Source organism: Oncorhynchus mykiss, chromosome 12, assembly GCF_013265735.2.
Source record: "Oncorhynchus mykiss isolate Arlee chromosome 12, USDA_OmykA_1.1, whole genome shotgun sequence".
In the NCBI taxonomy this organism is placed as follows: domain Eukaryota; kingdom Metazoa; phylum Chordata; class Actinopteri; order Salmoniformes; family Salmonidae; genus Oncorhynchus; species Oncorhynchus mykiss.
This window is the reverse complement of record NC_048576.1, coordinates 71,573,411-71,600,519: the sequence shown is the minus strand read 5'-3', so window position 1 is coordinate 71,600,519 and position 27,109 is coordinate 71,573,411. Positions and strand designations below refer to the sequence as shown.

Genomic DNA, 27,109 nt, shown 5'->3' with positions numbered 1-27,109 from the left:
GATGGCTCCCCCTATAATCTCTGGCCTCCATGAATGGGCAAGGGTTGATGTCCTGTGTCAGTGCAGCCTTTGTTAGCTCTGGCGTGGGGTTCTGGGCATTGCTGACCCATTCCTCTTGGTTGCTATGGACTCTGTATAGGGAGGCTTACTGCTGGAGCTCAATGCTGCCTGTTTAGTAGCATCTATCCCTGGCAGAGTTGATGCAGGGTTCACACGCCTACCCCGTACGTCTGTCTGTCGTGCTGTGCCGACCCCTCTTCCTCCTCCTAACCGCTTCCTCTCCTCCCCTTTGTCTCCCTTCAGCGCCGGCATTGCTGTTGGTTTCTATGGGAACGGCGAGACCTGTGACGGCGTGAACAGGCTGACGTACTCCCTGCGCCACGCCAACCGCACGGTGGCAGGAGTGCAGAAACTGGTAATACTCAGAACTCCCATTGAAACAATGACACCCCAGCAAAGTCTCTACTGTCACAGCCATAACATGGGCTGGGTCCACCATTCACAGTCATCATACTGTTGATCACTATAAGGAGCAGTGATTCCCCTGCTAACCCCAAATAGATACGATATAATAAACACTATTGATTTTGTCTAGGAGTGGGTTGTTTGTGACTTTGGGTGTCCCTCCCTGTGCCTGCTACCTAGGTATCAGACGGCACGGGCTCCCTGAAGCAGACGGTGGATGGCAGTCTGGGGCAACTGGAGGGCCAGTATGCCAAGCACACAGACTATCTGTCTATCATCCAGAAGCTGCAGGGCCAGCTGGACGAGCTGGTGAGGCAGATGGTGGAGATCCCCTTCTGGGGAAACAGAGACATCTCCCTGGAGGAGCTGGCCGTCAACATCGAGCTCTACGACTGGTACAGGTGAGAGATGGGCAGACTGGGAGACTCAATATATGACATCTCATGACATACAATTTCTATTGTTCACCAAAACCATTACCAGAACCGAGGCCTGTTTGTTTTAGTACATCGTTTGGCTATTGTAGGTGAATGTAGTTGGAGTTTGTTTTCCTGTCATGTTGTATGATACATTGCTTGTATTTCAAGTTGGGTATTAGGGAGTTTTTATTATTAGCTACTTTTGCTGCTGCCTCATTTACATACAGGAGCTCACAGCAACATGGGTTTAATGGAGTGTGAACAGAACTACACAGCTTCCACTCTGAGAGGAGTCCTGCACTAGAGGATTAGCAGTTTACATGAACAGTACGTCATTCCTCGTAGATTGATGTTTATGCTGGTGTCGTGCTGCAGAATTCCACTGCTAGGCCCTTTAGAGAGAGAGTCATCTCAGTTGATACTCAGAAAAAGCTAAGAAATCTAAGAGACCTCAGATTTTTCTGGGGAAACCCTTCAAATGAACCATTTTAGTGGGAGGAGACACTGGATGAAACACACAACACAGTCCTCCCTCCTGTAACTCGTGTTAACAACCCTGCAGTGTAAGATAGTTTATATATCCTCAGTACATTTCACAGTTGGATAGTCGGTCTCCTGGTGAGACCGTCCAGCCAGCCAGTCAGTGATATTCAGTTGGCTCTGTATGAATGTGAAAGTCGTTAACAGAGATGACTGCAGTCAACAGTGGAAAGGCCTTTAATCAGTCTGATTCAGCAGCCGACCCTCCCTGCTACTTCCTCTCGACATCTCAAACACTTCCTCCCTCAGCATCTCGCAGGGGAAGTGGACTTCAAATCACGTCTCCTTCTTGTTTTATGTATGTTTGACACAATCCCCATGTTTGTATCCTTTTGATTTCTTTAGCAGTACCAATGTGATTTGTACAGTGGTCATAGATAACTTCTCCTTCTTGCTGTACTGTGCTGCGTTTGTCAGCAGGCGTTGGGGTTTCTTCAGTCAGTTGGTCTATAGTTCTGTTGTGTTTGTGGTTGTTCGTGACTGTTGTTATTGTTGTTTTCCACTTCAGGTGGCTGGGCTACTTAGGCCTGCTGCTTTTCAACATCCTCATCTGCCTGCTGGTGCTGTTTGGCCTCATTCGCAACTCCAAGGGAACACTTATTGGGTGAGTCCTACCATGTGAGGGAGTGAACCAAAAAGAACTGTGGGGAGGGGGACCATATTCTGCTGGGCCATATATTTATAGCAATTGTCATGCTATTGAATTATTTAAACAAAATGAAAGCCTCCAACGTGTCAAGTTTTATCTCAAGTATCACTTTGTTCGCCCCTTGCAAATTACTTTTGACTGTACGCGGAACACCCTTGTCATTGCGATTATGTGAGACGAATTCACGCTTCATAAAGTGTCAGCCAGTCACAGTCCATTTGGCACGTGCATTAAAACTAATCTCTCATAAAATTCCTCTGTCTCAACTCTTGATAATTCTGCAGGGAAGTATGTTAGATCCTTTTTTTAAAGGCTTCAAGGACACAGGCTCAGCGCTGCCTGTCCTCCTCTTCAGTCCCTCCCCTTCTATTTCATTTAATGATCTGTGACTGTGGATACAGCGGGGTCAGTTTGGGTGGCTCATTTTCATGTTGGTCAGTTCCAGAGTGTTGGGCTTTATGGTTCCCCCAGGTCCCGCTCTCCTATCCCTCCTATGTCCTTTCATCTCACGCATCCTCAGTGAATCAGACCCAGGTCATCCTCAAGCCCTGCCCAGAGACCAATGAAGGGGTACTTCCTCTAACATAATTAACCCTAACTCTCCTTGTGAGATGAGGGAAACATTATCCCAAGTCCCTGTGGGTGTTTAGGGTTGAAATCAAGGTCTCCCTTTTCATAGCTCAACATTAAACCCTCCAGCATCTTATTTAGATCAGTCATAATGTGTAATAGCCATCGTTTGGGGTTAAGGCTAAGCAACTCACAGTCCAAGGCAATGTTCCATCAATTGTTTTGCGGCATTGAGAACATTTTTGTCTGCTGAGAGCAAACTTGAACGTTATGAAAATTCCAGTGTGTGTTTACTGTTTGATCTGAGGCTGTACCCAGTTTTTTTTGTTAGTTTTAACAGTGGCCAAGTGGGCTGCTGTGGTCAAGTGGGCTGCTGTGGCCATTTGATCATAATGTCGTTCTACCTGAGTGGCCTACCGTTAAAAAAAAAAAAACAATGGAGAAAATGCATCCCATAACATTTTAGCATGGAAATAACTATTGAAATAACTGTTCTATGATACAGGCCTACATCCCATGAGACTTTTGAAAACATGCAGGGCTTGACATTAACCTGTTTAGCCACTTGTCCTTCAGACAAGGAGGTGACTGGAACTGTTGTTGTATTGTGTTGAGGCCACTTTACAAAATAAAAAGTTCTGTTACCTAAATCCCTCATTTGTTTAGGAAAAACATTCCCTATTCCCTTGACCCTTGCTCTTAACGTGACGCATGTATGCATCGCATGCACATGACCAATAAGGCCTGACCTATAGCATATCATAATTACATCAATCAATTAGTTATAACAAACTCTGAACACCGTAACACATGGCAGCAAAAGGGATGCAGAGGACGTGACAAGTATACTTGAAACCGGAATGTTGACTGGTTGCTCAGGAGGTAAAGGGGAAGTCAAGCGTGTGGAATAAATTTCAGTAGTTGTGGAAAATACTGGAGCTCAAGAAAAAGAAGGTAAGGAGCAAGCACCGAGTGCCTTATTTTATTGAATTAAAATGCTTGATTTGCATTTCAAATCCTTAATGACTCGTATGCTATATGATGACATGAACAGCTGAATGATTGATACACTGCTGTAGCCTATATAACTATTGAAATCTAGTCCTCGGTGAGTTACGGTATTAAGACCAAACAGGAGGCGCTCTTAGGCCAACAGCTCGATGGTGGTTATACAATACTGCCATACTAAGCCTACTAATGATAATGACATTACTTATTATTATTTTTATAATGAGGATCATACTAGTAATAATAACAATGAGATCAAGAAAAGGGAGGGTTGTTATTATTATTTTTTCATTATTATTATTATTGTAAATATAATTTTTCGGACAATTTGGAACCATGTAAACACTAATAAATGATAAATAATACCAGAGGCTGTTCTAACAAAAAAAATATGTAAAGACTTTATTACAGTATAGCGTAGATTAAAAACAGCCCAATTTGTGAAATTGTTTATCCGACTTGTTGTGGTTGCGTGAGGCTTGGTGCTCACGGAATCAGTAGGCTATTAAGCAAACACTCAAACAGGCAACAGAAGCAGGATCTGTCTTATTTCTGTAGATATATATGGATGATTTATAAAGCCGATCCCATATAACATTTAGGGCTATTGATTACAGACCTAATTAAGATGGCGTTTCCTCTCTCCTCACTTTTCTTAGACAATTAAGGCAAGGGCTGTTTTCTCGTCTCCAAACTGCTGCTGCCTCCCACATATGTTGCTTTACTTTGCTATTATGCACATAGCAACATGGTTTAGGAAAAGCACCAATTCAATAGCGTACTGATATTTCAGAACCACGGACAGCAACCTCTATCCAACTCAGGAGAAAGGTAATTTGTTATAAAGTAATATTATTTTTATTAGTGTTGCACCTTTGTTGTTATGTAGTATAACCATATACAATTTCAGTAGCACTTCTTAGTGATGGACTGTGACATCCACACAGCCTCCACAATGGATTAGTCCACTCAGACAGGTGCCAATCAGACAGATGTCTTGTAAACAATGATGATAAATCAAAATAAATCTCGGTCGACCAAACAATCAACCAGTCTACTAAATGGGGTCAGCCCTAAAACGTTGCTAGTGTAAACTAACGGGGTGAATCTATAGTAAACTTGAGTGAAGTTCAATCTCTTGCGGCTGATATTTCTTCTGTGTGACAGTCCTGTTCTAACCTCTGTCCTCGCTCTCTCTCTCTCTCCTTCCGCAGAGTGTGTCTTCTGGGCATCCTGGCTCTGGTTATTAGCTGGGCCTCCCTGGGTCTGGAGTTGGCTGTGTCTGCCGTGAGTGTCTCCATGGGAACATGGCTCTATATCTCTATGTTGAGGCTTGGAACCCAGAGCTCAGTCCAAGTAGTGTGGGAGTTAGAACCTGTACAACCTGTTACCTGAATCACTGCAGTGGGCCAGCTGACACTGAACAAAATAGAATGTTTGGCATGAGGTACTATTATCAGTATGATTCATGAAGTTAGGGTTGTTAACACTTGCCAAGTTTATCTAGGGACAATTGCAAGGCAGACTAGCTACTACAATTTATAGCTGGTACAGTGTGCCGTTCATTGTGCGCAGCATCCCTTTATCAAATATTTAGGACCCAGTGGGATCTGTCTTTATGCAAATCCCCCTCCCACACCATTTCAAATGGATAATTCCCTCCCCTGCGTATGATTCATAGATGACCCCCCCCCCCCCCCCCCCGCCTCGTCTTCCTTCCGTGACACGATGATGCATGTGATCTTTATTATCTCCTGATGGAATCCTCTAGTGAGACTGATTTATCCTGCAGACTAAACATTCTCATTATTCTATCTACTGTGTTGTTGGGAAATGTCCTGTTATGCTTTCTGACTGTTTTTTCCCAGCGTGTGACTGTGTTTTACTCCCTCTCTGCAGACCTCCAGTGACTTCTGCGTTGCTCCAGACATGTTCGTCACCCAAATGACCGAACAGTATGGAGTGCTCAATAAAGGTGAAGATTCATTAAGAGGAATCGTCAGTGTCTTAGATTTGTCACGTTTATTGAGAGATCGATCATAAAGTGAAATCCAGACACTGCTCTCTGTGAGATTCACATCTAACTCTACTTTTAAGTTGTTTTGTGCAAGAACGCCGAAAGGCAGGTTTTTGTTCGATTTCTCAGTCACGTAAGCTTTCATATCCTGTTTGTTTTGGAGGAGAACCGTCTGCTGACTATGAATTGCGTTCTCTCTTCAACTTGACAGAACACTACAACAGTTGTAGAAAATCGTTGTAGGGGGAAATGCTGTTTGTTTGTTTATTTGATAAAATGAGTTTCTTTTGTCGTCGGGTACTCATCTGGAGGATGTTTTTGATAGCTCTGACAAATGATTGGATTCATTCTCTTCAGTAGCATGCACGCTGGGATATGATGCAGAAATAATGACAGAGCAACGACACAAATGCCAAAAGCACTTTAATATGTGCCAGACAAGCCCAATCACTTTGATGCTCAATCAATTCCCCATCCCACCCTGGGGAGAGAGATAAACCTTTTTCTTTTCTCTGGCCAGCGGTGAAATGTATTGCTTTCAGATTTATGGACCTGGGCTGGGGTGCATGAGCTACCTCCTCAAACATGTAATAGGATTCAATAAATTACCCCCAGAGCATCTGTGGCCGGGCAGACAAGCCAGGGGTGACGGGCTGCGCTGAATTTTAAGTGTCTAATGCGACCTGTGGCGTAATTGGCCAAACTGGTCCCATGATGAGGAGAGAGATGGAGCCAGGGGTGTGTGAAGTAGTGTGTGTGTGTGTGTGACTGAGATAAGACCAGTGGAGAAGGGGGGTGAGGAGAGTGGTTATGGTGAAGCAGGCAGAGTGGGTGGGTGGGTGGGTGTGTTTGTTCCTACTACAGTTGAAAGTACTGCATCATTTGACACAGTCACCAGTTGGGCTGGGAATTGCCAGGGACGATATAATCACGATACTTAGGTGCCTTCCGATTCTCACAAATCTCACAAGGGAGCCACGAGAAAACAAGTTTTGATCAGTCATGGAAATAAAAGTGCTGAAAACAAATTGGCTCTGTATTTCACAAAATAAGCTATGAAGTAAAAATACTATTATTGCAATATTGTCAAAACGATACGATATATCGTCAAAAATAACACAATATGTAACTATCGATTTAACAATATTTTTCCCCCATCAATAGACCCCAGTTAGTGTCATCCTTTTTCTAAATCACCACTCCAGCTTTCCCTCTCCATTGTCAAGTCATTGCTGGAGAGAATAGAGCTCTCTACCCTGTCATTGTGAATGCCTCTGTCTACTCTCCATAGGAATACTAGAGGAGGCGCTCCGGTAAGGAAAGCCTACATTAACTGTAGATCCTAGCTAGTCGAACGGTTGTTAAGACCTACAATTGAAGTCGGAAGTTTACATACACTTAGGTCGGGAGTCATTAAAACTCGATTTTCAACCACTCCACAAATTTCTTGTTAACAAAATATAGTTTTGGCAAGTCTGTTAGGACATCTACTTTGTGCATGACATTTTTCCAACAATTGTTTACAGACAGATTATTTAACTTATAAATTCACTGTATCACAATTTCAGTGGGTCAGAAGTTTACATACAGTAAGTTGACTGTGCCTTTAAACAGCTTGAAAAATTACAGAAAAGAATGTCATGGCTTTAGAAGCTTCTGATAGGCTAATTGACATCATTTGAGTCAATTGGGGGTGTACCTGTGGATGTATTTCAAGACCAACCTTCAAACTCAGTGCCTCTTTGCTTGACATCATGGGAAATCCAGAGAAATCAGCCAAGACTTCAGAAAATAAATTGTAGACCTCCACAAGTCTGGTTCATCCTTGGGAGTAATTTCCAAATGCCTGAAGGTACCACGTTCATCTGTGCAAACAATATTATGCAAGTCTAAACACCATGGAACCACACAGCCGTCATACTGCTCAGGAAGGAGACGCGTTCTGTCTCCTAGACATGAACGTACTTTGGAGCGAAAAGTGCAAATCAATCTCAGATGAACAGCAAAGGACCATGTGAAGATGCTGGAGGAAACAGGTAAAAAAGTATATATATCCACAGTAAAAACGAGTCCTATATCGACATAACCTGAAAGGCCGCTCAGCAAGGAAGAAGCCACTCCTCCAAAACCGCCATGAAAAAGCCAGACTACGGTTTGCAACTGCACATGGGGACCAAGCTCGTACTTTTTGGAGAAATGTCCTCTGGTCTGATGAAACAAAAATAGAACTGTTTGGCCATAATGACCCTCGTTATGTTTGAAGGAAGAAGGGGGAGGCTTGCAAGCTGAAGAACACCATCCCAACCGTGAAGCACAGGGGGTGGCAGCATCATGTTGTGGTGTGCTTTGTTACAGGAGGGTCTGGTGCACTTCACAAAATAGATGGCATCATGAGGTAGGAAAATTATGTGGATATATTGAAGTCATCATATCTCAAGACATCAGTCAGGATGTTAAAGCTTGGTTGCAAATGGGTCTTCCAAATGGACAATGACCCCAAGCATACTTTCAAAATGGCTTAAGGACAACAGAGTCAAGCTATTGGAGTGGCCGTCACAAAGCCCGACAAAACCTGACTCAGTTACACCAGCTCCGTCAGGAGGAATGGGCCAAAATTCACCCAACTTATTGTGGGAAGCTTGTGGAAGGCTACCCAAAACATTTGACCCAAGTTAAACAATTTAAAGGCAATGGTACCAAATACTAATTGAGTATATGTAAACTTCTGACCCACTGGGAATGTGATGAAAGAAATAAAAGCTGAAATAAATCATTCTCTCTACTATTATTCTGACATTTCACATTATTAAAATAAAGTGGTGATCCTAACTGACCTAAGACAGGGAATTTTTACTAGGATTAAATGTCAGGAATTGTCATGAACTGAGTTTAAATGTATTTGGCTAAGGTGTATGTAAACTTCCGACTTCAACTGTATGTGCATCACCTCATCTCTGTTCAGTACAGTATCTTCACCCACTGCCTTGAGGCTGGACTCAGGCATTCAGGGGTGTTACTGTGTTCTGTTTTTCCTGCGTGTTAACATGCCTGTGTGCTTAAAAGCAGAACTGGAAATGATTGCAAACGAATGTAAGGTGGTTTTAGACTTCAAAGCGAGCTGAACAATTGTGGCATTGCAAGACTTGATTTTAAATTGGTACGCTATTGGTGATATGACTCTGCGAGAGTCTCTTTCTCTTCAACATGGTGTCCAGTACATGTTTGTGACCCCTAAGAATGACCTTGCCTTCCACCCCCAAGGTTGTTGTTCTCAATTTGCAAAAGGAAGCCTTTGAAAAGGTCACCCTTTTCATGACCTTTATTCCGTTCTATCCTTATTTCATACCTGTCACTCGGCATCAGGAGAAGTGGCCGCCCTGGACAAGCCGTTGGTTTTATTGCTGCACACGATTTCCTGTTTATTTTGCCCTGGTAAACGGACGCTACAGGCTATACAGTGGGGAGAACAAGTATTTGATACCCTGCCGATTTTGCAGGTTTTCCTACTTACAAAGCATGTAGAGGTCTGTCATTTTTTATCATAGGTACACTTCAACTGTGAGAGACGGAATCTAAAACAAAAATTCATAAAATCACATTGTATGATTTTTAATTTGCATTTTATTGCATGACATAAGTATTTGATACATCAGAAAAGCAGAACTTAATATTTGGTACAGAAACCTTTGTTTGCAATTACAGAGATCATACGTTTCCTGTAGTTCTTGACCAGGTTTGCACACACTGCAGCAGGGATTTTGGCCCACTCCTCCATACAGACCTTCTCCAGATCCTTCAGGTTTCGGGGCTGTCACTGGGCAATACGGACTTTCAGCTCCCTCCAAAGATTTTCTATTGGGTTCAGGTCTGGAGACTGGCTAGGCCACTCCAGGACCTTGAGATGCTTCTTACGGAGCCACTCCTTAGTTGCCCTGGCTGTGTGTTTCGGGTCGTTGTCATGCTGGAAGACCCAACCACAACCCATCTTCAATGCTCTTACTGAGGGAAGGAGGTTGTTGGCCAAGATCTCGCGATACATGGCCCCATCATCCTCCCCTCAATACGGTGCAGTCGTCCTGTCCCCTTTGCAGAAAAGCATCCTCAAAGAATGATGTTTCCACCTCTATGCTTCACGGTTGGGGTGGTGTTCTTGGGGTTGTACTCATCCTTCTTCTTCCTCCAAACACAGCGAGTGGAGTTTAGACAACAAAGCTCTATTATTGTCTCATCAGACCACATGACCTTCTCCCATTCCTCCTCTGGATAATCGAGGTGGTCATTGGCAAACTTCAGGCGGGCCTGGACATGCGCTGGCTTGAGCAGGGGAACTTGCGTGCGCTGCAGGATTTTAATCCATGATGGCGTAGTGTGTTACTAATGGTTTTCTTTGAGACTGTGATCCCAAGCTCTCAGGTTATTGACCAGGTCCTGCCGTGTAGTTCTGGGCTGATCCCTCACCTTCCTTATGATCATTGATGCCCCACGAGGTGAGATCTTGCATGGAGCCCCAGACCGAGGGTGATTGACCGTCATTTTGAACTTGTTCCATTTTCTAATAATTGCACCAACAGTTGTTGCCTTCTCACCAAGCTGCTTGCCTATTGTCCTGTAGCCCATCCCAGCCTTGTGCATGTCTACAATTGTATCCCTGATGTCCTTACACAGCTCTCTGGTCTTGGCCATTGTGGAGAGGTTGGAGTCTGTTTGATTTAGTGTGTGGACAGGTGGCTTTTATACAGGTAACAAGTTCAAACAGGTGCAGTTAATACAGGTAATGAGTGTAGAACAGGAGGGCTTCTTTAAAAAAAACTAACAGGTCTGTGAGAGCTGGAATTCTTACTGGTTTGTAGGTGATCAAATACTTATGTCATGCAATAAAATGCAAATGTATTACTTAAAAATCATACAATGTGATTTTCTGGATTTTTGTTTTCGATTCCGTCTCTCACAGTTGAAGTGTACCTATGATACAAATTACAGACCTCTACATGCTTTGTAAGTAGGAAAACCTGCAAAATCGGCAGTGTATCAAATACTTGTTCTCCCCACTGTACCTCACTCGGCAGCACTGAGGTCTCTGGGAATAATTTCAACAGCTCTGGTTCCATTCTTCATCTTATCTGTTGTTCCTCGCTGGCTGTAATATGTCTATCTTTACTGCCCTGTCCTAGCCCCAACAGAAAAAACGTTCTATTCTCCCGCTTTCTGCTTAATGTTTCGGCCATTGTTTCTCTTTTACATCACTCTGCCATTGTGGTAGTAAAATCCTGAACCGAATTATTGAATCTTCCACAAAGATAAGTTATGAGTCTGTCGTCTCTGACTGGCTGCTTTAAACACTATTACAAGCAGTAAATGAGAGGTCTTCTATTCAGCCTGTTGTATATGGCCATCCAAGGATATCATTGAATGAGCAGTTAATTTCCCTTGTCAGTGCCATAATTCCACTGTTTATGAGACTCACAGGGTGGGAGCTCAGTTTAGAGGAGCTACAGCAGATGTGAACTGGCCCATCCATAACCAGAGCAGACTTGCTCTTCTCTCTACCACTCTGTGTGTGTCTGTGCGTGGGTGCGGTGCGGTATATCCGGAACCCATTTGACTGTGTGGTAATCAGTGAACGTCACAGACCAGTGTCACATCAGAAATAGGATGCCATGTGTTATGTTGGTGGTGCTGGTGATATTCTCTATGATTAATACTGGGGACCAGAAGTAGAGCCACTCTGATTCAAACCTGCGCTATGTTTGAGTCACGAACTCCCAAATATCATTATTTATTAAATTGCATGAGTGTGTGGCCCACACAGTGTGGGTGAGAATACATGTCTCTTTCTCACACCGTCCCAGATTGAGTTCCCTAAAGCAGGATACTGTTAATCCTACTGGTACAGTGTGCCTGAGCGTGCTGCTAGCTAACCCATTAGCATTGTTTACGGAGCTCTGAACTGTCCCCATCGACCCAGGTTCTGTCCCAAATGGCACCCTATTCCCTATATAACGCACTACTATTGACCAGGGTGTAAGGTAGGGTGCCAATTAGAGACACAACCCCAGTCTCCCCTCCTCACAAGCCCCCAGTCTCCCCTCCTCACAAGCCCCCAGTCTCCTCTCCTCACAAGCCCCCAGCTAATCGGCAGCCATTGATTACTCTGCAGGCCCTCCCAAAGATCATTATTCACCCTCTTCAGAAAAGTCTGTCTCTCTCTGTCTCTGGGGAAGCTGACCTGAGATGATACCACATCACTGTAGGTTATGGAGTTCCCAGCTGACATTCAGTAGGCTGGGCACTGCTTCAGGCAGTGGCATATAAAGGCTATGGGATATCAAGGTCAGGGAATAGAAATACCATCCAGTAAGTCACCATGGTGGTGAATGAGAGGACCTGCTTTCACAGGGGAAATGGTTGGAGAAAACATGATGTCCTCTGTGAGAATGTGGTAATGCAATTCACCTTCTAGTAGTACAGTGACCCTGCTAGAACTAACTAGACTGAGGTTGTCTGCGGTACTGCTCACATCATCTGATCCAGGCCTGTTGTGTGTGTTTTTCCACAGACATTTTGCAGTACTACATGACATGCAGCGTGGGCCAAACCAACCCATTCCAACAGGTAGGCTACTTCAAACAGACTTTTACTGGCCATCATATTTTAGCAAAGCGCTTTGATATAGGCCTCACAGGCAGCAGGGATGTGTTGTTTTTCTAACATGTTTAGTATTCATATCTTTTTCAGTGTACAGTATATGCGTGAATCAGGCTAACGTGTAACTTTGATGCAGGTTATAATTTATCTGATCTGTTGAGGCTGAACAGCGATGATGATGAACATATGCGGCCTTTATAGATTCATCTGTGGGCTTCCGTCTCAGATGAACATTTCACACCAACGCCTCGGCCTTAAAAGCAGCAGCTTTAACCCAGCGGGTGAAGTTGGTGGAAATGACGTCGTTAGAACACGTTCTGCCTGTTGGCAAGAACCTGAGTCTTATTAAGAGGAGTAAGACTAGTCAACCACAGCTACTTCAGAGGGACAATATCGTCTTTTCACTTAGACTTTGTAGCTTTTAATTGACTAATTAAGGTGTCGCAAAACATTGATGTACAGTAGATGTTTACTGACAAAACATATCTCCCAGAAAAGCTTTTTGTTCAAAGAATACGGGTCAAGGCTGCGAGACTGTTTTTGGGTCACAAAAAGCACATTGTGACGTACACTCTGTACCAGTCCACCTAGAGAGGAGTGGTCTTGCTGGTTAAGACAGAACAGAGTGCACACTCCCTGTGCCTTTCATCTTTTAGGCCAAATGTCAGCTTTTCCCCGGAGGTGTAAATGTAGAACTGTGAAACGACCACTAAGGCCATTGCCAGTGTATTAATGTGATTTGAAGACCCTACCATAACACCCTATCCGTGACGTGCTTTTAATGGACTGTAGTATTTGTTCCCCCTCTTCTCAGTACAGCACAAGCCCAGGCTAGCTATCACAGCAACATCTGTTAAGAAAAAGGGTTGATATATATGTAATATATCTCACAGGTACCAGGTGTCAATGTGCCGACATTGGGTTGAGTGTAAAGGGACATATTTGACCATCAGAAAGGACTAGAGTTCGCTAGCATGGTTTAAAAAATATATATATATATATATTCTGTGTTAGGGTCAGGAGGTTTGTCACGAAGACATTGAACAAGTAGCGCAGTACTCAGTGCCATGTCTGATACAGGCGGTCGTGTTTCCCCTCTTGTGTTGTAGAAGTTGTCCGGGAGCCACAAAGCCTTAGTGGAGATGCAGGACGACGTGTCTGAGCTGCTCCGCTCGGCCACCAGAGAGTACCCCCAAACTAAGGTGAGCGTCCTGACTCCTGACATCCGTCACTTTACTTCCTGCTGTGAACGCCACCTGCCAGAGTACTGATGCTAAACACACCCTGCCTTCCCCCTGGTCTGGACACACCGGCTGTACTATTGTAGCAATTCTACGGGTTGCACGGTCCACTGAATGGAACCAGTGGACCAAGAGGCAGAGAGAGAGGAGACGAGTGCACCTGGCCACAAAAGTCTGCTGCCACGTCACCTTTGCGTTATGCTCCTGTTACTTTCACTGACCTCTGTACAGCCCTGTGTTGTATTGTCCAGCGCTTCTCTTTCCACTGTGTGCACAGAGCATACTTCAGTGGGACAGTGAAGAGAGAAAATGCTGAGTTCACGGGAACATTTCACGTTCTGTTGGGCTACCAGAGATGTAGAACTCCATCAACACTCATCAGCCCTCATGTCACAATTAGTCATTTAAAATAGACCTCTGGACAGACGCTGTTCTCTGCCGGCCGTTACAGCCCATAGGAGAATCCGGGCGTGCAGACAGACGGCGGTATAGCCTAAATTTGAGGTTTGGGAGGAAGTACCTTCATTTCAATGGAATGTGGTGTGCACCATTAAAATCCTGGAGTCTGTCTGCACGAGGCGTCAGGGTTGCTGACTCTGTTCTGGTTTGGGAGTTTTCTCAAAGTTTCGCCCGACTCTCTACTTTTGTTGACGTCATACCAATCTTCTTTACTAGTGTAAGTAGGACACGAAAAATTAAGTACTGCCAGTATCTCTCTCACACACACACACACGCTCACTGAGACAGTGGTCTGGCCTAATTTGCTGTGTTAAATGTAGACCTGGCCCTGTTTTTAAAGTGTTTGTGTGTTTGTGTCTTGCAGGGGAATCTAGAACAGATCCAGGGGGTGCTGAACACCACAGAGATCGGCCTGCATCAGCTCACTGCCCTGGTGGACTGCCGAAGCCTTCACATGGTGAGCTGCCTTCCTGCCTGGGACACCAGGGGGACCATGGCTAACATCCTTACTCCACAGGGGATGTCGTATGGTCTCTGTGTTGCGTGGTCACGGTCTACATGTGTACGTATCCCTCTCTGGGATGTGGTTGTTAGTATGTACGGTACATTCGGTGCATGTCCAGTCCGATGATGTTGGCAGATGTGTTTGCAAGCTGTGTCTAAACGGTCCAGTGAGTCGTTGTGTGACCCGCAATTGGCTTTCCCTCTGCCTGTGTGATGGAGAGGACCATGTTCACAGTTCACACTCCTGTGCACGTGCGTCTGTGCTCCGCTTAGCTGAGCGCAACTCTGCTCCACTGCTCTTGGTTCAACCCTGTATTCAGACCTGCTCCTCTCTGCCTGCAGTGCATCCGCCGCCCTGGGCTGAGCTGCATATCTCTCTGATCTGTAGTAGCAGCCCTACCTGACTGCTCTTCACGTCCTCCTCTGTTAACCCCTATGTGGCCGGTGCCCACTGTCACACTGTCAGAACCCTGCCTGGGTCTCACTGTTCCTACTGTCACTCCCACTCTCATCCCCACCACTCACAGCCCTCACAGCGGAGGGCAGGAGAACCTGAGCCAATCAAGCAGTAGCCCAGGAGCTCACATTCAGCCGAAACCAGGGCCACTTTCAGTAGCAGATAGAATGTCATGACGTGAATAGAGCTGACGTGGTTTGTTCTTCTACAGAGAGGGATGTTTGTTCTGCATCGTATATTTCTTTCTGAACATTGTGCTGAGCGTGACCCAGGAGGATGGGGTAACGTGCCTGCCACTACATCACATGTAAACATGCTGTACCTAGAGGGAACAACCAAGACGTCTCTCAGTGCAAATGCAGGAAGCAGAAGCGGTCGTCATGAAATGTTTTCTTTAAAAGCTGGACAATATTATTCCCAACTTACTCTGCTTTGGTCATGTTGAATAGCACTCCCGGGTATTGCGCATGTCGTCGAGCTACTTCCTCTCGATAATGACTGTACTTTGCTTGGCTCTGAAGCAGCACCGTCTTGGCCTGCTTTCTCACTCCTCCACGCCATGTATCATTAAATAGTCATGTCTAACCTCCCTCCCCCCAGTATGTGTGTCAGATAGGGCGCTGTGTACAGTAACCCTGTGTAGCAGGCAGGCAAAATGTAGCATCTGTTTGGTAGGTTAGTTGTGTCTCTATGACGTGATGTGAACCTCTATCCTGTGCACTAGTTGTCATAGATACATGTATATGACATGGCAACGAACCAGACAGTGGTGATGGGAGGAAAGATCCATGCAGTTACATATCGGGGTATTATTTTTGAAAAGATAGCGCATAGTTTTGACAGTATCGCAGTATTATCTGTGCGCTAGTTGTCTGTACCTGCACCAAAACTCCACTATTTGTTTTCAGCACTTCTATTTCCATGACTGCTAACTTGTTTTCTCATGGCTCTGTCTTGTCCCTCTGCAGCAGCAATGTTTTTGAATGATCGCCTCGCAATAAAGTCACAGTATCGAATCGCAGTACAGATTACAATTGTGAGGTTCCCAATACATATCGTATTGGCACCTAAGTAACGCCCTACTAGACAGTGGAGTATACTATGTGCAGACAGATCTGTGACCATGTTAGTGGTATTGTGTCCAGGCATTGCAAAACTTCACATTTGCTCTTGCACAATTGCATCAATGTCCTGTCGTACAGGCCTACTGTACATGGATGGATGGATGGATGGATGGATGACATCTACTAATGATCTAATGTCATTAACTGTGTTGTGTTCCAGGACTATGTCCAGGGTATAACAGGGTTGTGTTATTAACTGTGTTGTGTTCCAGGACTATGTCCAGGGTATAACAGGGTTGTGTTATTAACTGTGTTGTGTTCCAGGACTATGTCCAGGGTATAACAGGGTTGTGTTATTAACTGTGTTGTGTTCCAGGACTATGTCCAGGGTATAACAGGGTTGTGTTATGATGGACTGGAGGGCCTGATCTACCTGGTGTTCTTCTCCTTCGTCACGGCTCTCATGTTCAGCTCCATCGTCTGCAGCCTACCTCACACCTGGAACAACAAGAGGTCAGAACCCTTCTCCCATACACACTACTATCCTCCAGTACCACATACAGTCCCTCCAATTGGACCTCAATGCTATTTCTGTTTCTATGTTAGTGCTCCATGTCTATGAGCAAAATGGTTCAGAAAATTAACAATGTTTTAGGTATTTCAGGGTTTGAGAAACCATTTAGAATTGCTTCCAATAGAACTCATACATTAGTTAATAGAGCTTTTGCCTGAATCGTGGACTGTAGCCTCGGAGGCCCATTTTACATTACACGGAAATGACTCAAATGATAATGATTTGCCTGTAGACAGACAGAGACAATACTATTATAGAATTTAATAAATTTTTTTCCTGAAGAGTTTCTAAACCCCTGACTAAATGTGTTAGCTGATTTTAGTCTTCCGTTGCTAGTGTGTAGAACACTGGCAGCGTGTTCCATGGGACCTGGCCAGGAGGGCCCAGCTGCTTCCCCAAATATCACTTCCTGTTATCCCCCTCTCCCTAATCGTGCAAAGCTTTGCCTAAATCTATTGCAACCATTGCATGGAGTGGTGTAATTTTGGAGGTTGACGTTGTACTTTATGAAATCCATCTGATTTCCCTCCGCTGGGTGCCCCTATCAGCAGCAGATGGATAGGATGAATCATAATGCCTTGTAAGAGAGATGAGAGTTAGCTGTCCCAAGCCACGCCTCCAGTTTAACTCCACTATGTAATTAGCAGAGTTCTGAGGAGACTGGTGGATATGTTATGTTCTGCAGTTTTATCTCAGCTCGCTGTTCCTGTTACACAGCAAAGTTTTTTTTTTTTTTATAGGAATGAATGCATCTTCTAAATGACATATAGTTGTTTGAGTAATAGCTCATTGTTGTAATGATGCATGTAGTTCTTAATAACCCAACATTAAGCTTTACTGCTTTTAATGCCATAAGCCATCCCATTGATATGTTTTATATATGAACACGGCAATGTTGGAAATTAGTTACGCCCCCCCCCCCCCCCCCCCCCCCAGTACATACTCTGTCTTCGTAATGTTCTGTATGGGTGAATGCGTGCTGCCCTGAATGGGATGATGTCATTAATTAGCTGTGTGGAGGAGAACGCTGTGGGTGGTGTGTTGAACACTAGAGGGAGACAAGTCACCATGACCATGTCATCATCATCAGTGCTATTCACTGCAGCGCCACAACGGCTGTTTTTGTCTTCTTTTGTTGTCCATGTTTTATACCCTGACCGTTGTGCTACAGGGGGAAATGTCTTTCGTTTTTTTGAAAGTGTGACAATGTGGGCTTTCAGTGGTGCCCGTGCGGTAGTCACGATCACAGCTCATGTTTGAACAGAAATGGCGAAGTGAACCAATCTGTATTGTAGCAGATCAATCTGTAATATTCGTGTGGAAACTGAATACATTTCTATCTTAGTGGAGCGTGATTTTATTCCTTAAGCTCAGTGGGGATTTGCTGCTATCCCTTTTTCAAAGAGAAGACTTCTTTCGCCTCCCCTTGGGCAGTGAAGTGAATTGAATAGAAACGTGGCTGTGGATGAATGCAAAACGTGACTGTGAATGTGCCTGTTATTGTGCCGCTGCTGCTCTCCCGATCAGTGGGAGAGGGGCTCCCTCTTGTGGCCGTTTTGTCACTCTGCAGGGTTGTAGTCAATTCCATTTCAGTTTGGAAATAACTGTCATTCCAATTTTTGTCCCCCATGATGAAATTGAGAATGGGACTGTGGATGTGTCCTTGTACGTTTGTCACACGCAATACCTCAGATAACGCTGGCCCGATTTTGACTAAACTTGGGTGAATGGTGCGTCTTTCCATAGAGATCCGACATTTACAAAATGACACTGATTTGCCCAAGGCAGGAGCTATAGTAATTAACTGATATGTGTTAGTCACATGTAATATCTGATTTGGTCCAAGCAGGGGGCGCTGCATCCTTCTTAGGGTATGACATGTTTTCTGTTGCCTTTTCCTCAATGATTTTCTATGAGAAAGTGTGGAAGTCGAATTGTAATTTCTGTTTTCTTCCTGAATTGAAACGGAATTGACTCCAACCCTGGTCGTATGTGTCCTGGTGGACCTGTGACTCAGCAGTGTCTCTCTCTATTTCTCTGTCTCTATAGGAACGAGGCGGACAGCGAGGAGGAGTCCATGGCCCACGGAGGCAGACTGCAGAACCATGACAACCTGTACCGCGTCCACATGCCCAGCCTGTACAGCTGTGGCAGCAGCTACGGCAGCGAGACCAGCATCCCTGCTGCAGCCCACACCGTCAGCAACGCCCCCGTCACAGAGTACATGTGAGTACAGTAACACCAGTCCCGTGGAACACTCGTCTCAAAGAGAATCACTGGGGAACAGTGGGTGCACTTCCCCTCCACTTTCTCAGTGTTGAAAGGTTCAAAGCAGGCTGTGCTGGTGAGGATTGAGGAATGTGAGATATCATGTGACCCAGGGCTGTGCTAGCACAGAGAACGATAGGAGCGGTGCTCTGCTCTCCCATAGAGGGTCACATTCTGGCGGCCACGAGCGATGCAGCTGTTGCTCTCCAGCTGTGGCCCTTTGAAACCCAAGGCCAACAGCCTTATGAATGGACCTCTTAGGACGGGGGCTGGGGGAGGGGATTTGTTGGTACTTCTGGTTTTGGTGGATTGTACAGCACAGTACAGCCTGGGATGTACTGTGGGATTCTGTGTCTGTGGTGCCTGTAGGGGTGTAAATGGTATCATGAACTATTTGTATATGTGGGTGTACGTGCTTCTGTGGCATGGAAAGTATATTTTGAGGGTCAGTAAGTCATGTACGTGTTTGCACCTGTTTCTGTGCGTGTGTGTGTGCGCGCAGGTTCTGCAGCTGTAGTTCAATCTCCGCCTGTGTTTAATCTTGGAGTGTGTGTTTGTTCTGTTACACAGGACCCAGAATGCCAATGCCTTCCAGAACCCGCGGTGTGAGAACACCCCACTGATAGAGAGAGAGTCCCCTCCTCCCTCGGTAAGTGTCCCAATGTCTACGTTATACACTGATTGGCAGAACACCTCCACTGACTGGGTCATTTGGCAGCCGTTGTGTAGGACACGATAATGATGATGATGATAATGAAAGATCTTTTTTTAAAGTAAACAGTCTGCCAACGGGGTCTGGTTTTGGAAATGATGTCTCAGTGTAGTAAGTGCATTGTTTTTGCCTCTTATTTTGACATATTCAAGTGAGTTTGGCTCACAGTAAGGGCTAGAGTCAACATGACGATCCTAGCTACCAGTCTTCACAGGTTGTGTGTTGTAAGTCAACCTGAATCCCTCCGTCAGTGGTCCCTGGCCGGTCGCCCTCCTGTCCTGGAGGCTGAGCCCCTCCTTGGTGTCCGTGTGTCTGCTTGGGCCTAGACTCTGCGCTGTGTATCTTCTCTATACTGTCTTGTCGCTGTTGTTTTCTTTCCTGCAAACCCACACAGTTGTATTTGACTGCCGACATGGACAGTTACAGCCGCAACAGCTGGCAGTTAAAGCCCTCGGCGAGTGAGAGATCGTTTTGGTAACCTCCTCCGCTATGCTAACAGGTACAGACAATGCCCCCCCCTCACCTTCACTTACTGGCCTGTGTTCCCCTCCAAACCAAGTCTCCCACCCCAACCACCCACGCCTTATCCAGAGTTACCTGCCACCCCACTGCCCTCCTGTGTCTTGCTAGTGTGACCCCTCACCTAACGCGTGTCCCCTGACTGTGGCCTTGGGCAGCATGCCTTCCTATCCCCCAGTACTGCAGCTGTTTTAGGTGGTACACATCACGTTCTTGTCCTGTCTTCAGGCCCACCATGGCCTTTCTTTCAGGAACATTTAAGCCTACATCCAACAGAAAAGGACATTCACGTAACTGCGTTGCAGTCTGCCGAGCCCTTCAGACTGTTGCATTCCACTTTCCACCGGAACCAGGGAGGGTCTGGAAAGGAGTGGACACTGAATGACATCTGAGTGGACTTTTTTAGGGTTTGACGGTTTTGAAAAATGAACAAGTTAATTACTGTAGAAGAGAACAACTTTATCAATTTTGTTGCCAGGAGATTCCCCTGGTCCAGGACTTGTACTGGTTCATTTTGGAAGTCTTGACTTATTCTGTGAGCCAGAACATCTTTCTGCTACTGTCAGGTTGTTCCACCTATGTCTCCGTCTCTCTCCTGGCCTTCAGAGCTCATAGATGTACACTATAAAGGGTCAAATGGCTCCTGAGTGTGGAGTGGGATGATCTCCACTTCACTTTACCTCTAAGTCTAAGAGACTCCCATTGAAAGTCACGTTGATCTGGCAAGGCCACTTTTCAGTACAACCGTGTGCAGGATATAACGTCTGGTTCTATCCAGTTGGCCGAGCATGGCTCTGGCAACGCTGATGATCCTGGGTGCACACATGACTGCAAGTCACTTTGGATAAAAACTAAATGGCATGTATATTATATAGGAGTTATAGGCAAGTGGAATAAGTCCTGTTTGTTCTGTAAACCTGTCACATCCTTTCACAGAGTGTGTACTGCAAGTGCACCTGGTTTTGTGTCTGCTCCTTCCTTTGCAATAAATACATTGTAATGTACACCGATGTGACAACCCAATTCTAGTGTGGTTTATTATGTCTAAGTACAGTATGATAAGCCCTTACTTTCCCATGTAGATACATACTATATATACACTGGATAAATGGATGGATGGATATATATTGTTGATATGGTAGATGCAATGGATACGGTCGGTAGATACGATAGATGGATACAGTAGATGGATACAATAGATACGGTAGATACGATAGATAAATATATACTGTATCTATCGATCGTATCTACAGTTGAAGTCGGAATTTTACATACACTTAGGTTGGAGTCATTAAAACAAACTATAGGTAAATACTGTTGATACTGCAGATAGAACTATAAATAGATACTATAGGTACTATAGATACTGTAGGTACTATAGATAGATACTGCGGGCAGATACCGCAAGTAGATACTGCGGGCAGATACCGCAAGTAGATACTGCGGGCAGATACCGCAAGTAGATACCGCGGGCAGATACCGCAAGTAGATACCGCGGGCAGATACCGCAAGTAGATACCGCGGGCAGATACCGCAAGTAGATACCGCGGGCAGATACCGCAAGTAGATACCGCGGGTAGATACCGCGGGCAGATACCGCAAGTAGATACCGCGGGCAGATACCGCAAGTAGATACCGCGGGCAGATACCGCGGGCAGATACCGCGGGCAGATACCGCAAGTAGATACCGCGGGCAGAAACCGCAAGTAGATACCGCGGGCAGATACCGCAAGCAGATACCGCGGGCAGATACCGCAAGCAGATACCGGGGGCAGATACCGCAAGCAGATACCGGGGGCAGATACCGCAAGCAGATACCGCGGGCAGATACCGCAAGCAGATACCGCGGGCAGATACTGCAAGCACTGTAGATACTATAGGCAGATACTGTAGGTAGATACTGTACATACTGTAGGTAGATACTGTAGTTAGATACTGTAGATACTGTAGGTAGATACTGTAGTTAGATACTGTAGATACTATAGGGAGATACTGTAGATACTGTAGGTAGTTACTGTAGGTAGATACTGTAGTTACTGTAGGTAGATACTGTAGGTAGATACTGTATGTAGATACTGTAGATACTGCAGGTAGATACTATTGGTAGATACTGTAGTTACTGTAGGTAGATACTGTAGGTAGATACTGTAGATACTATAGGGAGATACTGTAGATACTGTAGGTAGATACTGTAGTTAAATAATGTAGGTAGATACTGTAGTTACTGCAGGTAGATACTATTGGTAGATACTGTAGTTACTGTAGGTAGATACTGTAGTTACTGTAGGTAGATACTGTAGTTACTGTAGGTAGATACTGTAGATACTGTAGGTAGATACTGTAGATACTGCAGATAGAGATAGGCTTCACTACAGACTATCTCTGTGGTTGAATTCCAAATGGTATACAGGTAAAGCAGTTAAGGGACAAAATGATCTATATTTCAGGTTTACATCACAGACTGAGCATGCAGTTCATTCTTTCCATTTCCAACCAAAATGCAGACTGAAGCTTGATTTTATGCACCAGGCAGTTACATTTCTGATCTCACACACAGACTGTTCAGAGCCATATCTGAGGGTAGGGGAATCTGAGATATTGGGAACATACTGCTGATCCTAGGTGTTCACAATAGGCTGGCCAAATGACTCCCAGGGTGACATTCCCCCAAGGCAAAATCCCAGTGCTGTATCCCACATGCATTTGTTTTGCAGCGTCAGAATGGGGGACCCTGAATGTTTTCTCTGTTGGTGTTGTGATGTGTGGAGCTTGTTCATTCTCCAGCCCTCAAAACCAAACCCTCTCTATTGATTTGTTAAGGTGACCTGTTGTTCTCAGCTTGTTACATTAGTCATGCTTTTTGATGTCAGGGCAAAGACCTGCACTTTCAAACATAGAACATATCAAATATACACCCCTGAGGCAGAGGCAAGATGTAAAGACTACGGTCTTCATTACAATGTTTTCCGGAGGCCCTTTCATGACTTTTCCATTTTTTACAGTTCTTTATTGGATGAAAATGTTTTATCTGTGAATACACGGGTCATCCCATGCTGTTTTGTTACGCCTTACTTTTCTCTTTCTCTCAACAGTACACCTCCAGCATGAGGGCCAAGTACCTGGCCAACAGCGGACCGGGTCCCAGTACCTCCACCCCCGTTCCTCCACAGCACCAAGAACACGACTCTGCACACCACTCACGACAGCACACTCCACACCGCCCACCACATCACCCAGCGGCGCAGCTCTAGACAACACCGAGGGCGTGACCCACCAACAGACACACCAGTCTGGAACCACCTAGCCTCTGGAACTTCTTCTCCAATGCCCCTCAACATCTCTGTGACGTCATCGCCATCCTCATCCAGGCTACAGTCTCAATCTCCTTTCCTCTTCACTCTTACTAGCCCTCTCCCCCAGCAACAACTTCAAACATCTGAGCCAAATATGTCTTTTGAAGTGTGCTTGATGGCAGAGCAAAGAAAGGAACGCGAGGCAGACGCATCATGTAAATAGTTCTGTCGTCATTACAATGTTTTCCGTAGGCCCTTTCATGATGTTTCCAGATGGCCAGTCTGAGCTGGGCCACAGCGGAGCAGCTAGCCAGTGCAGGGTGAGGGCCAGTGGGAGGTTATTTCCAGCATCGTGGGATCGCTGTCATCTGTTCCATGGGCTGCTAGTGGACTGACTGAGTTGGTGGCCCTTGTTCCCCTGCTACCACCGCCTCGCCTCAGTGCTGGGCCATCCTCGTGGCCCAGGGACAATACAGACTAATGAGGCAACTGGCCTCCAGCTCTTCATAAACTATCTCTGCTCCTTTTCCTCCTCCTCTGCTCAGTCCACCAAATATCATCTTGAACGGAGTGATAATGTCTTTATGAGGATATGTTGCTCAAACAACATATTTTGGTCTTATTTGTCTGCCACTTTTGGGGTCTCCCTGTATTTGATATTGTATGAAGGAGATATCCACAATCAAATGGTCTCTGTGTTAACCACTGCAAAAACCACTGGTTATGGTGCTGTGAAGGAGAGAACACCTGAGATAATGAAACTAAACCCCCATTGCTTTGGTGAGGACTGAGACAGTTATGGGAATATCTAGCACTGATTACTATTGATAGTGATTTTGTTCAATATGTTGCTATGTACTGTACTCTCTCTCTCATTGCTGGAGGAGATGTTGAGCAATGCCTTACACAGAGAGCTGTGGAAAGGCCTAGAAACTGCTGTTCCCTCACACCCTTTTACAGAACTAGGCCTCTGTCATGGCAAGTTGGGATCCATGCACGGTTCCTCCAAAGGTTGGATGTACCTCAACAATACTATGGCCCTGATATGTCTGAACGACAAACACCAGTGTTTCTCAAGCATTCTGTGTGAGTGTTCTTCATTATAGTGAAACATCTCAGTTCCTCATGTAATCCTGTTATCTGGAGGACTTGCAACACGACCAGTAGAACGCCGGATCGAGGAAAGGGCATTAACATCAGTTGTATTGTCCGGTCTCTCAATCCTTGTGTCTGACGAGATCACATTGACATATCATTACTACTGTCTAACAAGCTGAGAGACTACTGATTACTCATCTACGTAGCCATCAGCTTGTTATTGCATTTGTCTGTACAAACGGACTGTGAGTGGGACCAGTTATCTTATTTCACCATGTCTTATAGTAGTAGGTCTATGACTGGAAAAGACTGGGATCTCTTAACTCTTACATTAGTCCTGACCTGCATGTTTGTGGCTGTTGTCCCCCCCCCCCCCCCCCTCCCCCCCCCCTCCCCCAGAGGGAGGTTTTTCATTGGAGTGATACAGTATGCCACTATTCCTGGAAAATGACTGAAGCTACATGGATTTTGAACTGGAGAGTTTTGCTGTTTCGATTCCAGCGTCTGCTCTTGGATGGTGTGAACTGAAAAGACGGATGAAGCTCACTAAAGAAGAAGAGCTGTGAACGGTGGGACCCGCTGTCCTCTCATCAATACCACAGACCACTGTTATCAGAACTGTAATTCTCATTACAAAATGTTCACACTTCTATGGTAAGGTTTTGTTCTCAAACGGAAGACTATTCAGACGAGGAAAGGAAACCTTATGAAACTAATGGAAGCACAAGCTTTTTTTTCAACAGACAGATATGAGGACTGGTTCCAGGTTGCTGAGAGACCAAACAAAAGAGGAGTTTTCCTCCACCATTATAAGACTCGTTTAAAAGATCATTTGCAGTAGTCTTCTGTTAGCCAGGTATCTTGTGTTGGTGTTCCTCTGCGTACAGTGGTCGGTGTGTTTGCTTGCCAGTCTCCTGTCCTCCCAACAGATCTCTGACCGCCTCGCACAGTTCTCCTCTGCTGAACCCTATGGATATAGTCACAGACTGTAACATCATGTTACATCCAGTGTCTGGAGGCTGTACATGAATTAGTATGCATTTCTTCTAAAGAGGGGTAGAATACATGTATTCTAGTGTACAATTATGCATGTTACAACAGCCAAGAGAACTGGACATCCTAATGCGCCAGCATTTCATTGTCACAAAGATGTGTTTTGGCGTAAAGAACTATTTTGGAGAGAAATAATGAAACTGCAGGAGTTGTTTCACAATGGGTAAATTGAAGAAATGCTGTAGTGACACGGGTTCATTTGTACTATTTACCTTTTCAGCAAGAGCATCCTACTTCTCTGTGGACTCCTAAAGCATGGTGCCCCTTCAAACGTAGAGTGAAATATTGTTGTACGTTGTTGCTACTGACGCTTCTCTTGGCGCCCCTTCGTTCTGCATTGTAATCAATATGAGAGGTGTGGTTCTTTCTTCAGACTGTGCCAATAACCAAACACAACACCTTACCTTTACAAGGATCTTTTTAAATGTCTCACGTAGGCCTGTTTGTACAGTTCACAGCACTGTGGTTGCCTGAGCAACCAAATTAAGAAAATGAGCCCTACATTTTGAACTGAAAATGTCTTGTTCTTTTATTCTCTGTGTGAAAGACCATTTATTATAGTAAGGATGCATTTTTACCGTTTTAGAGTAGTCATATTCTCTTTGTTAATATTGTAATGCTAGACCAATGTACAGACTTTAAAGGGATACTTCAGGATTTTGGCTATTAAGCCCTTTATCTACTTCCCCAGCGTCTGATGGTCTAATAGACCACCGTCTCTGCATCCAGTATGAGGTAGATCTGCGAGCCAATGCTAACTAGCGATAGCTGAATGAGTGGAAGTGTGTGGTATCTACTAGCAAATGCGCTGACGCTAGTTAGCAACTTCCTTCAAACTGCACGCAGAGACATAAAAATGGTATCCACGAGTTCACCTGACTCTGGAGAAGTAGATAACGGGCCTTAATTGACAATATCCCTTTAAAACATGTTTGCTAAATGAGCTGGTGAAGTTGACATTTCCTTTGTCATTGTGATGAAATCTCTTTTTGCTTCATACAAAAAAAAAAGTAATTTACCATTGATTCTTTTTAGTGTTCATTGCATATATTACGATGTGTAGGAGGCAGAAAATGTTTGTTTCTTTAATGTGAATACGATATAATTAGTCTTTCATTGCTTTGTTTTGATAACATTTCCCTGTAGATTTACTCATTTGTTTTCATATTATTTTAAAGCAATTACTAAAATATTGTACATGTTGAACCTGTGGTTTTATTGAGCTTGAACTGTGTTTTGAAATTAAACCAACCTTAACTGTTGAACCCTGACTTGTCTTTACATGTAAGGAATAGACCATGTTGATCATAACTGTTTTCAAATGGACAGAAATGCATGATTTATACGAGAGTTTGATTTTAACTTAGCTGCACATAGGCGTCCACTGTAAAATAATGTAGGCTATCAATGGTGAACAAAGATAACAGATTGTTTGCTCCACTTGGCTGACATTGTGACTAGCACTAGGTAGCAGCAGTACTACACAGTGTCTCAGTAAATATATCTGTGCTATATAGTACCCTGAGGTGATGGATGTACAAGTATTTTGATATT

The 27,109-nt window shown here is 44.7% G+C and overlaps 1 protein-coding gene across 1 annotated transcript in view; it reads left to right on the top strand.

Moving 5' to 3' along the window:
- ttyh3a (tweety family member 3a) overlaps nt 1–26,820 on the top strand; it is a 56,778-nt gene extending 29,958 nt beyond the window's left edge. Inside the window, exons 3-14 of the mRNA XM_021624923.2 lie at nt 304–415; nt 646–866; nt 1,933–2,028; nt 4,866–4,938; nt 5,551–5,626; nt 12,225–12,280; nt 13,423–13,515; nt 14,378–14,470; nt 16,415–16,551; nt 18,662–18,838; nt 19,451–19,529; nt 23,204–26,820. Of these exons, the coding sequence (XP_021480598.1) occupies nt 304–415; nt 646–866; nt 1,933–2,028; nt 4,866–4,938; nt 5,551–5,626; nt 12,225–12,280; nt 13,423–13,515; nt 14,378–14,470; nt 16,415–16,551; nt 18,662–18,838; nt 19,451–19,529; nt 23,204–23,362 (1,372 nt within the window). The 3' untranslated portion in view covers nt 23,363–26,820. The remainder of the gene's footprint in view (nt 1–303; nt 416–645; nt 867–1,932; nt 2,029–4,865; nt 4,939–5,550; nt 5,627–12,224; nt 12,281–13,422; nt 13,516–14,377; nt 14,471–16,414; nt 16,552–18,661; nt 18,839–19,450; nt 19,530–23,203) is intronic.
- The last annotated feature ends 289 nt before the right edge of the window (nt 26,821–27,109 follow it).